Consider the following 12,309-nt stretch of genomic DNA (forward strand, 5'->3'; position numbering starts at 1 on the left):
ATGAAAGACCCTCCAATCATCCCATAAACACTTGTATCACCCCCACAGGGACAACGAAAAGGATTTATTAAGGTAAACACGTTACTTAGTACTGCTTTAAGTATATGTACTGGTGTAATGGATTATCCCCTGTTAAGTCCCGCTCCTGTGTGCCTCTCCAAATCATGCTAAAACTTTTATGAAAAGTCATACCTTCACTATCGGATCTAAGAAATGACACTGGACTATCCCTTTAAACTCTTGGCTTCAAATCCAAACAATCGGATAACTAACATTGATGGATTCTCGAGAATGACTGGACGTATCTTATAAAATGCTGGTTTAGACTCATTACAATAATAAAAACTGCCCTTGAACAAGCATCAGTAGCGACGTCCTGACACAGAGTAATTATCAAAGCGGGTCACACGGACTCAACAGTCTCTTTGCTCACTTCAAAACAAGTGAACTGCAGCGGCGTCAAGGCAAAATTACATGTTTAAAGTTTGGTCCATGCAAGTAAAAAGACGTGTGCACTACGGTGGCCCTGAAGGACAAATCACAGTAATTATTACATATTGAAGAAAGAAAAAGAGAGTTTGTGAACTGGAAAGACAAATTTGTAGCTGTATTTGGTGCATTCTAGTTTTTCGGACACCTACTTGCAAATTCAGGGATAATTAGAGCCAAAATTGAATAGTGACATATTAAAACAAGTATTATTGTATGGGTTTATTTAGCTGGAACTCTCTGACCTGGGGATTATATCCAAATGGGAAATAACAGACTTCCCAATTACCTTGAATTTAGCATTACTGATTTATTTGTTGGTTATAAACATTTCCGGTATAGTCCCTTTAAAAATAAAAATATCTTCTTTTAGCCTGAAGAAATAGTGGCATATGTCATTCTAGGCAGGTAGTTTGGCCTTTTATCTGTTGTTATTTCAGCAGGAGTTTCAGATAAAGTTGTCAGTGGAAATCTCAACAGTTTGGACCTAGAAGTAGTTAATTATTGTTTGTGATGTCACACTTAACAAACGTATATGTCTGTTAAAAGTATGACATCACACACTTTAATAAGCTTCTTCCTGGTTCCATCAAAAAACACAGCAAAAAACGTAACTTTATCGAATCTCCTCCTGAAATAACAACAGATGAAAAGCCAAAAACCTTTTAACACCTAATTAGAATAATATATGTCACTATTTCTTCAGGCAAAACTGAGATATTTCTTATATTTCAAATTATTTTCTAATAAATGCCAGAAAAGCATTACTAAAGAAACTCCAAAGAAAATGTAATATTTCGGTGTGATTTAAAAGCAGGTTAAAATGAAATTGGGCTAAAGTAAAGACCCGGAAGTGGAATAATGACATCATCACTTAACAAACGTATATTGCAATTTGTTCGACGTGAAATACTCTTAAAATAATAGCTTTTATGCTGTTAAATACTTGCTCATACTGTAGTTGGCGAAAATTAATCATCTTCAAACAAATGTGAGTAAATTCCGGGCTGACGTGAGTTTTCTTACAAATCGGAAAGCCTTCCAGATCAAACACAGGGACAAGGGGGGTTTGCCCTGAAACTGTAAGCTTGGTGGTGAATGACAGCCATGGTTCAGTCAGTTCACTACAGGACTTAAGAGACACATGGCTTATTCTGTATATTACATTCATGCTTCTGTTATTGTTGTCGTAGCTTGTCTGTCAGGGCCACCGTAGTCTGCTCACACACATACATTTGCCCGTGTGCATTGCCTGACCATATCACAAAAAAAAGCCCATTTTAAACAATATCAATAATGTCCCACCTCGGATCCCGTTCAGAGGCTTTAGCTCAACTCAAGAAATGCTTTCAAGCGAGTCCCAACAGTCACAAGTCACTTACACCAACGTCTTTGCAAAACACATGACATCCCCAACACAGTCTCCTCCACTGAAGTAAAAAAAAAGTCTTTAAAAGTTCAAGCTGTTTTTAGTTGACGTAGTACAGCCAGTAGATGAGGTTGAAGAACGAGAAGGTGAAGGGGAAGATTATCCGCGACCACCTGTCTATGGCGTTCACGTCGGTCAGGTCGGGGATTTTGATCTTGAGCTGGGACGAGCGTCTCCGCAGTCTCGTCCGCTTTAGGTGCGCGTTCCTGTCCAGACTGTGCCGCCCCGACTCCCGCGACGAGCTGGGCTTCCTGTACTGCACCCCGCCCGCGTTGTCGAAGACCATGGAAGAGTTGTGCGAGTCGCTGAGGGTGGTGGTCGTGATCTCGTTCGTGCCCACTTCGTTGTGAATCTCCAAAGTGGTGAGGAGGATGTTTCCCTGGGAGTCAACCTGCGGATTAAAGGCACAGGGAAGGTTAAACTTCACGGTTTGTCACACTAAAGGGATATTTCAGGATTTTTGACATAAGGCCTCATTTCCTAGTTATCCAGAGTGTTGCCGAGATATTTTTTTGGTAATTCAAGCAGTTCATATATTTGAAGAGTTTTGCGGCGCTAGGCTAGTGGAAGGCTAGCACATTTCTACGATATCAGCTAGCCTGCATTAAAAACAGTCTGACCCGCTCCACAGTGCACCTGAGGCAAATCACTTATAACACCAGTATAACGATATAAATGTCTGTGTCGATAGAGTAATTGCGAGACACTGCAGGTGAATAGGGAAAAAATGTATATTTACATATATCAATTTGAAGCTTTTGCTGTAGATCACTGGCATAAATGTGAGAAAAAAATACATTGCAAGTTTTCTGTCATTTTATCTTTTCATATAAGAACAAGGTGTTTTATGCCTAAAAATGCCCCAAATTTTCCATCTTTTCAGCGACGAAATCTGAATAATGGATAGAGCTACATTCAAATGTGTTGTTTCATTTTATTGATGAATGAGTTACCAAGACTTTCTCAGAGGGGATTTTGGATTTCTTGTTTAGTTTTAAAATAAGTTGTTTTTAGTGGAAACATTTGTAAAAAATGTAATTTTCGCCTTATTTTTTGACATTCAAAACTCAATAAATGGGGCTAGGGATTAGATAATAAAAAATCCCTCTGAAAAAATCTTCCAAATATTGTTCAGTCCAAGGCTGGAAAATTTGAAGTCTTCACGTCCTACTGACGTGGACATAGTGTCGCCACAATGACAGAAAAATGTGTTTTGAGAAAAAGGCCCTTGAAATTGCATTGTCCCATATAAGTCTATGGGGGAACATTGAATCAGCGCAATATTTAAACATATTATTGTGAAGATTAGGCATATTTTTGGTTTCCAGGTGAAAGTTTATATGTTCAGAGACCAATTTGGCCCAAAGTTTTGCCTGTAGTGTCTCCCCTTAAAAGGACTTATATTTGAGCAGCATCAACTTTGTGGATGTATAAGCTACGCAGCGGCGGAGTGATCTGCTAGAAAATAGTCCCTCAAAATGCGATCATTCATGTTATGCAAGGTCAGTTACATTCCAAAAAATATTCTATTCTATTTAAATTGACATGTTTAATTTTCTATAACTATACTTGGATCGTGTAAAGGCTCACGTAACTATACTTAAATAGGGAAAATGTGGAACAACTTGGTCCCTTCTAACTTCACCCCGGTTTGGAGCTATACCTTTGCTGGGGGAGGCTAATGCTAACAACATTTGTGTGACTGAGCGCACACACAAAGACCAGACAGTTACGCATCAACTCTTCTAAGCTCAGGTAAGAACATATCTTTAAGGCATCGAAGTGATCATCATTTTGAGCAAAGAGATTTCCAACACTGATAAACGGCATTTTTAAGTTTCTTCATTTTGGCGTCACAAGAAAGTCACACCCACACACATCTTCCAGACAATCGACAATAACAGGTTCAAGATGTTGTAAATGCTGTTCGCTGGTGTTAATTGGAGAAGCACACACAAAGTGACGCTGCAGGTGAAGAACACGAGGAGAGGAGGTGTTAGCTTTAACAGGAAGCAGGGCTCGGCTCAGGGAGAGATTACGCAGGTTTCATGGAGCTTTGCAGCAGAGAGCAAAGTTTTAGCAGAGGTTGACACATCTGGACTCACCCCTCGAGAGTGACGCCGGCCCTCGAACTGATTGGACTGTTTCCTGCAGTTACCTGAATCCACAGACGACTGGCCAGAGGAGAAGACATGCAATGAAGCTTTTGGTATTGATTTTTACAATAATATTCTAAAACATTATTATTACATTGTTTTACATTCATTTCCTATGAAACAGTTTTCTGGCACACTGTGAAATAATGGCTTTAACACTGACTGGTGATGCTTCATTAGTTAACCCCTAAAAGTAGATCTATATTCCATGTTTGTGTGAGCTCTCATTGTACAGGCATCCACAGACAAAGGCTCTCAATATGTCATCTGTACTGGGTTGTTTTAGTGTTCTGCTTCTTCATCAGCAACTAACAGTCTTTTACCAGAAGGCTGTATATAGAGATTTAGTAGGGAAAGGAAGCATCAATAAGTGTGATGTCTGTGAATAGGTAGGAAACATTAACCTCTTAACCCCCACCTTAACAGAGTACATTTTTTCCAGTTGAGCTTTACCCAAATCTAAAAGCTTATTGAAATAATCAAAATAGTGGCGAAAATGAGACGTAAACAAGGATAAAAAAGCTTGATGAGATAGCAACAAAATGTGCCAAAAAAAAGTTAAAAAGTTACCAAAACATAACAAAAAACAGGCAACAAAAACATGGCAAAACAGGGGACAAAAAAGTGATGAAAAACTTTTCAAGAATTTGACAAAAAAGCGTCAACAATACAACAGAATAGTGACAAAAGCATGGTAACAGGAAGGAAAAATCTTAGCTCAGTTTTGTGGGTCTTAGCTTTCAAATGAGCCGTGACTCTGGCCTATAGGCTGTAAGCTCCAGTCGTGAAGCTTTTAGGTTTGGGTTAAACCAAACCGGAGAAAGTGTGTTCGGCTAAAGTGGGGGTTAAGAAGAAGTGACAGCACTCAATCATTTTACAGAAACAATGTGTAAACGATTCTGCTGTCTTATAACCATTATTGTTTTGTTTTTTCTATGTGTTTCCCTGCGTTTTTTTCCTCCACAAATCAAAAGCCTTTCATCTAATTGTGTGGGTATTGACACTATTATGGCGCTGCTTATTACATTGTCATCCCTGCTGTTTGCTTCATATAGAATAACAACTTTACAGTCAGTTGAATAGGGACCACCTCCTCCTCAACCTGTCATTAGTAAATGATGATTTTCCGCTCTCTTTCCCCTAAACCATGTAGGCACATCTCCGGGACTTTACTACCCCATATATTGCCTGTCACGGCGCCTCCCTGCGTTTGTATTAAATATGAGTCTCACCTTGGGTCTGTCGAATTTATTGCGGTCATTATTGGCCTTTTGCGCCTTCTCAGCCAGTTTCTTCTGCATCTGGGGGCCGCGGCCGAAGAAGATGTAGTTGACAAATGCATATTCGAGCAGCGCCAGGAAGACGAACACGAAGCAGCCCATCAGGTACATGTCTATGGCTTTGACGTACGGGATCTTGGGCAGAGTTTCCCTCAAGTGTGTGTTGATGGTGGTCATGGTCAGCACGGTGGTGATCCCTGCGAAGGAAGAGAAAAAAAAAAACTTCAATGGTGTGAATGTCGTGCACTGTTTTGCTCGTGTGGCTGTATCTTTAAACTGCCCAACCACAAGGACAGATCGTCTTCTATGGAGCAAAGCCCAGAGATATTGATAAATGTGAGAATGAATGGTGTCTTAGACAACATAAACAAGACACACACATACTGTATCTGGCTATTGACTGTGGCAGCGGATCCCACAGTGGGATCGCAGGCCACCATACATAATTATGGTCTTATAGACAGTAGGACAACACAGGGAGTAAAGTGACAGAGACATGCAGCAAATTGTCAGAGTTGGCACTTGAACTCAAGAACAGTGTTGCGTGTACATGTGCAGCAGCCTGACCCAGTAGACTATCAGGGTGTGGAGCCATGAGTCTTGTCAACACATCAAACACACAACAGGAATTCACACAATATTTTTCTGTATTTTATGAATATAGTAAAACATAAAATCAATATAACACTGTGAATCCTTTTTTTAGTTAGGGCCAGGCACAAGTCATAACCATGTTTTTTGTCTTTAAAGTTGCACCATGTAACTTTTTATGTGGAAAAAAAAACAGACTTGATATTTGCCTGTATTTGACCTTTCAGTGACTCTGTGTGTTTATGGGTGCAGCGTGGCACCTTTGCTTTCCCTCACAGTGGCCTTTATGACACTTTCTGGCCCGTTTCTGGTACAAACCCTTAAAAACAATTGATCCTGGAGCGTCATAGAGGCCACTGTGAGCGAAAGCAAAGGTGCCATGCTGCACCCATAACGCCACCCTTTTTCATCTAAAAAGTTGCATAGTGCACCTTTAATGTCAAGATACATAAATGATTAACCCAATTCCATAAAGTGAGCAAATCTTTTCACTGCTTTTCACTGAGATAGCTGCAGGATAAGTAGCCTACAAAAAATGACCATGATGTAGAGCGAATGCAGATAATAATAATTATTTGCTGTAATGTGTTAAACCACTTCTCTTTGGTCCTCATGGTGGAATGCTGACATTTCTCTAATACCACCCTAGTGGCAAGGGGCGACTCCAGAAGGAGGCCCAAAGCGCTTTACAGAAGGGAACCCATTCACCCTCTCATTCATACACCGATGTACGCAGACACTGGAGGCAAGGTGGTTGTCTTGCCCAAAGACACAACAACAGTGTGCACCTTCTGGAGCTGGGAGCAATGGCCGCTGGCTGCTCTGCTTTGTGACGACGACACTAGGGGCCACCATTGCTCCGCCATTGCTGTGGTACCGCCATATAGCTGCTAGTCTCCCATTGGAACGCATTGCACTTTAGACACGTTAAAAACAACTACAACTATAGTGAAGATCCCACCCTTAAGCCCTTTTTAGGAACAGGCTTCGTCAGTCCTGGGGAGGGGGAGTCTGTAAATCTGCCATGATTTCCCCCTTGAACGTGGTCATTGTGGTAAACTTGGAGGAATGAGGAATGACGGTCTATAAATAACATGTCTATGGCTGGGAGTTGAACCCCTGACCTTCTGATCATGAGACGACCCGCTCTACCAACTGCACCACTGTCAGCACTCCAACATCTCTCAAAAATAACTTAAAAGCCTCAGTCTAAAGAGCTTTATTTTTTCTATATTTCCTCCTGTGTCAGCTCTGAGGGGAGAATCATATTTTTAACCACGTTGATTTTTTTTCTTATCTAGATGTTTTTTAAGTTTGAGGTTTTGACTGACAGGCCCTGGAGAACTGTGAAGGTTCGCGCTGCCTGCCCTGCGACAAAAGAGCTTCCCGCCATTTTGCCCTTTTTGGGAACATGCTTTGTAGGAAGAGCAAGGTGCGGCGTCTTAATCACACCACCATCCACCACATGGGCCCACTGACATGAATGGGGGAGGGCGGCCAGTGTTTATTTCCTGTAAGATAAATCACTAGCTGTGACACACGGAGCGTTTTGTTTGAAATGAAACCCTCTTTAAGTTTTGAGTTGAGACAAGAAGGCAAGCGGTCCCTCCCTGTGTGAAGAGCAAAGTGTTGAAAAATAAACCTATAAACTCCACGCCACGGGGTCGCTCGGGCCAATAATAGCAATGGTCATTTTTCTTCCTGAGCACAGTCTGGTTCTATATGAAGCCTGACATGAAGAAACACATGGAGGTTTAGTGCAGTCTGTGTCAACACGAATCCAAGGTCGCGGCGGTGATATGTGGAAGTGTCAGCTATGAGCGGACCCCAGTCGCTCTGATATAAACCCCTGTTATTTACTGACCAGCGACACGGCCGTTTCAAGGTCTGCGTGTGCTGCATGGAGAGAGTAAAGGAGCAAAGGAAAGGAATTCATCACATTCATCATTTAACGAAAAGGGCAAAACGGTACACTCTGCCATGACAAATTCTATAAAATGCCAAAGAATAAAAAGCAATGGTAAACTATCAAAAAGGTTGACCGACGTGCCCCTCCCTTGCAATATCCATAACAGAGGAAGTCACTAAATATCAGAATAACAAATCTGTTGGGAACTCAGCCTATGAGAGAATACATGCACTGCAAAAAGTGAATATCAAGCATTGGCTTAAATGACTTGAATTGAGGAAATGTATCTTGTTTTGAGCGGTTTTCACTCATTTAGACACTTTTCCTGATCGGACCAAGTTTACTTTGCTTGTTTGAGGGCATTTCAGACCAGTTCTAGGGTAAATCTCGCTTGAAATAAGAAAGTAAAATTGCCAATGAGATAAGACCAATTTTCTTACCCCATTGGCAAAGAAAATGACCTGAAATAAGGACGAAATGTATCGAAACGAGTCAGAAACATCTCAGAACAAGTGAAATAATCTAGGACAAATGCCCAAGAACTTCTTAACTAGTCAAAACAGCTAAAATTTGAATTATTATGCTCAAATTGAGATGTTTGTACTGATCTAGTTAATTACTTTTTGCAGTGTGTTATTGTCATTAACCAAAATACAAATAATCGGTTTGTAAACTTCAACAGACACCACATTTTATGCTCATTTGCACTTCGATTACACTGTATTCTCTCTTAACATGCAGCATATTAATTGTTCACATCAATGAAGCCCAAGATGACTGATAACGGATTAATCATGAACAACCCTATACGTTTAATTATACTTTTCCTCTCAGGGTCACTTGGACATGTACTTTTCTTTACTTTGTCGCACATACAGTATTTTGATTTACTGTATGATGAACTACTGCAGTGCCGCGCCCCCCCCTTATCAATCCAAATACCTTGCGGGGACAAAGAGAATTCATTCAATATACGCCATGTTTTACTCATACATTTAAATTGCAAATGGAAGTAACTGCAGGGTGAAATACTGATTGAATGTAGTCAATTTAAATAAATGCAATTAAAGATTCACTGTAAATAGATCGTTTAACTTCAGATAAAGCACAGGTTAGTTGGTAAGTCTGTCACAATAACAAACATTGAAGTTCAATGTATTGAGGCAGGAAAAGATCCCGATAAACGATAATATTCTAGGCTGGTTCCCAACCTTTTTTGTCTGACATACCCCTCAGACCCTTTAGTGGCCCTCTGTGCACCCCCTCCCTCACCAGTTGTTTCAGCTTATTTAGAAAGCAGTCACTTAACCCTTAACCCCACTTTAACCGAGCACATTTTCTCCAGTTTGGCATTACCCAAATCTAAAAGCTGATTGACAACAGTCCGGTGTAATGGGTCATTTTAAAGCTTCTTCTTGCGTTTTTGTCACGTTTTCATTGCTTTTGTAGCATTTTGGCCACATTTCTTTTTTTGTGTGTGTGTAATGTAACTGATCAAGCCACAAAAGTATAACCAAAACATGTCAAAAAAGCAACAAAAATGGGATAAAATAACAACCAAACAGGACGAAAACATGACAATCATAACAGGGACGAAGCTTAGATCAGTTTTGCATCACAACCTGTATATAATGATCTATGTTTTTTATCCATTACAATTAATGTATGGATAATCTCCTTATTGGAGTTGGATGTTTTCACTTTCTCCTGTAAATATGAATGGTCTCTGTAAATACTTTCAGTAAATATTTTGCAATGTCACGTGATCCCAATCATGTGAGCACCCTCACTTCAAATGGGATCTCTCACCTGTGTCATCCACTTACCCTGAAGAAGACTCTGACGCGGCAATAAATGGCAATTTGCTTAATCCAGAGTGCCGCAGCTCCCTCTCTTCCTCCTCTAAAGCTTGGATCAGTTTTGTAGGTCTTAGCTTTCAAATGAGGCGTTACACTGGCATGTAGGCTGTGAACTCCAGTCAAGAAGCTTTTAGAAAAATAATGTTCCGTTTAAGTTTCTTTTTAAATGTGAAATAATCCCAAGCACCCCCTACTATGTCCTGGAATACCCCCTGTTTGAGAACCACTGCTGTAGACCACTTGGTGCCACTGAAACCAACTTAAAAAATACTGTAGTACAAAAATAGACTATTCATTGTAGGATGTGTCGATAAAGTAATTATTGTGACCTAAGTTCAGTCTTGATTGGATCTTAAATCTAGACCTGAGGTGGTCCTTGGAAGGAACTTGAACTTGAAAACCACTGTATTAGAAAACGATTGATCCCTTTGAAATGCCTCTGAGGCCCCCAGGCGGCCCCAGACCCCACTTTGCGAACCCCATTGGAAAAGAAAAATACAGCTCATCACATATTTCTGCAATCACATTCAAAATGAGCAATTATGTTTAATGAAAGTATAAAAAATGTCCAATTCAACACTTGATGGATGGTCAGATGAATATTTTCGATTGGCATTTTGCAGACTATTACAATCCATTTTGATTTAGGATTTTCCTCCGTCCCGACTTCTCTCGAATCGGCTTTAGATTTCCGAATGCGTCGCCGTTTGAGAATAATAATTCAGGGGGATGGCGGCGCCCTGAATGAGTTGTATTTTTCAATCACGAGTAAACAAGTCAAATCCTTCAGAAATAGATGGATCTCTCACAGCGGTGGCATTCTCAAATTTACTCCGCTTTGCTAAGCAGAAAACGGGGCCGTGGTTTACAGCTCCTCTTGTAGCGCGGGGCGAGACGAGGCGAACGCACTCAGCATATATCGCAAATAAATAAACGAGACTGAAGTAATTCCCTCAGTAATATGCGACATCGACAATAACGGCGGTCTGCTGGTGGTGCGCTTTATACCCGATCCGCATCTGGTTTACAGTATATCTGTCGGCACAGGCTTACATAATTAATGCAAAACGTGTACAGCAGAAAGAGATGGGAGGGGGGGTTAAAGGGGGGACAGAGAGGGGGCTAAAACGAGAGAGACAGGGAGGAGATAGCAGGAGAAATGGGGCAAGAAAAGAGAGAGGGGGAAGATATACGCCTACACAAAAAATAGTCGCCACCTGGTTTTAACTATCTGTTATGATGTGGGGTTGCTGCAGTCGGTTAGGTCTTGGTTCAGTTGCACAATGTGCCCAAAGAGTGAGATCAGCTGAACATCCTGAATGACCTGGTTATTCCATCAATAGATTTCTTCTTTCCTGATGACGAGGTTATATTCCAAGATGATAATGCCAGGATTCATTGACTCACATTGTGAAAGAGTGGTTCAAGGAGCAGGAGATGGATTAGCCGAGTCCAGATCTGAACCCCATGGAGAATCTTTGGGATGTGCTGGAGAAGGCTTTGCGCAGTGGCCACACTCTCCCATCATCAATACAAGATCTTGGTGAAAATGTAATGCAACAGAAGCTTATTAAAGGGATATTTCAGGATTTTTGCCATAGGGCCTCATTTCCTAGTTGTCCAGAGTGTTGCTGATACCTGGAGATATGTTTTTTGTAATTCATGCAGAGTTTTGTGGCGCTAGGCTAATTCAAGGCTAGCGCATTTCTACGATATCAGCTAGCCTGCATTAAAAACAGTCTGACCCGCTCCACAGAGCACCTGAGGCAAATCATTTAGAACACCAGACTAACCATATAAATGTCTGTGTCCATAGAATATTTTTTGGAATATAACTGACCTTGCATCACATGAATGATCGCATTTTGAGGGACTATTTTATAGCAGATCACTCCGCCGCTGCACCTTATTCCGGAGGTTCGCGTGGGCGCCGCCATTAATTGTGCCCGCCCCTTTTCTCCTATCAGTTAACATGGGGCTGGAGAAGTCCACATAAAATCAGTCACTACACGAAAACAAAGCTGTTTTTCGGCCGCGCAGAGAAAAGTGCAGTGTTGACATGTTGGTGCAAATGAACATTGAACATTTTACACAAATCAATCGACTAAACATCAGATTTGAGCAGATAATATTTTCCCTCGTTCTCCGTTTAAATGAACAGGCTTCGCGCTCGACCGGAAGTGTCTGGACAACGGAAGTGCCGAGACAACGCAAAAAGTGGCAAAAGTGGGCGGGGCGGAATAAGGTGAATACAAGCACGAAGCTGATGCTGCTCAAATATAAGGTATTTTAAATGCAAAATGATTCAAATTATTCTATCGACACAGACATTTTTATCGTTCTGGTGTTATAAGTGATTTGCCTCAGGTGCGCTGTGGAGTGCGTAAGACTGTTTTTAATGCAGGCTAGCTGATATTGTAGAAATGCGCTAGCCTTGCATTAGCCTAGCGCCACGAAACTCTTCAAACGTAAGAACTGCATGAATTACAAAAAAAATATCTCCAGGTATTAGCAACTCTCTGGATAACTAGGAAATGAGGCCCTATGTCAAAAATCCTGAAATATCCCTTTAAAACACTGCCACAGCAAATGTGTG

At 41.0% G+C, this 12,309-nt stretch overlaps 1 protein-coding gene across 1 annotated transcript in view; it reads right to left on the reverse strand.

Moving 5' to 3' along the window:
• Window positions 1-1,579: 1,579 nt before the first annotated feature.
• Window positions 1,580-12,309, reverse strand: part of gabrb3 (gamma-aminobutyric acid type A receptor subunit beta3) — a 47,001-nt gene continuing 36,271 nt past the window's right edge. The window contains exons 8-9 of the mRNA XM_079574952.1: window positions 5,307-5,551; window positions 1,580-2,309 (exon numbers count right to left, since the gene is read on the reverse strand). Coding sequence (XP_079431078.1) covers window positions 1,959-2,309; window positions 5,307-5,551 — 596 coding nt within the window. The 3' untranslated portion in view covers window positions 1,580-1,958. The remainder of the gene's footprint in view (window positions 2,310-5,306; window positions 5,552-12,309) is intronic.

This window comes from Gobius niger (genome assembly GCF_951799975.1).
Source record: "Gobius niger genome assembly, chromosome: 17".
NCBI classification, from domain to species: domain Eukaryota; kingdom Metazoa; phylum Chordata; class Actinopteri; order Gobiiformes; family Gobiidae; genus Gobius; species Gobius niger.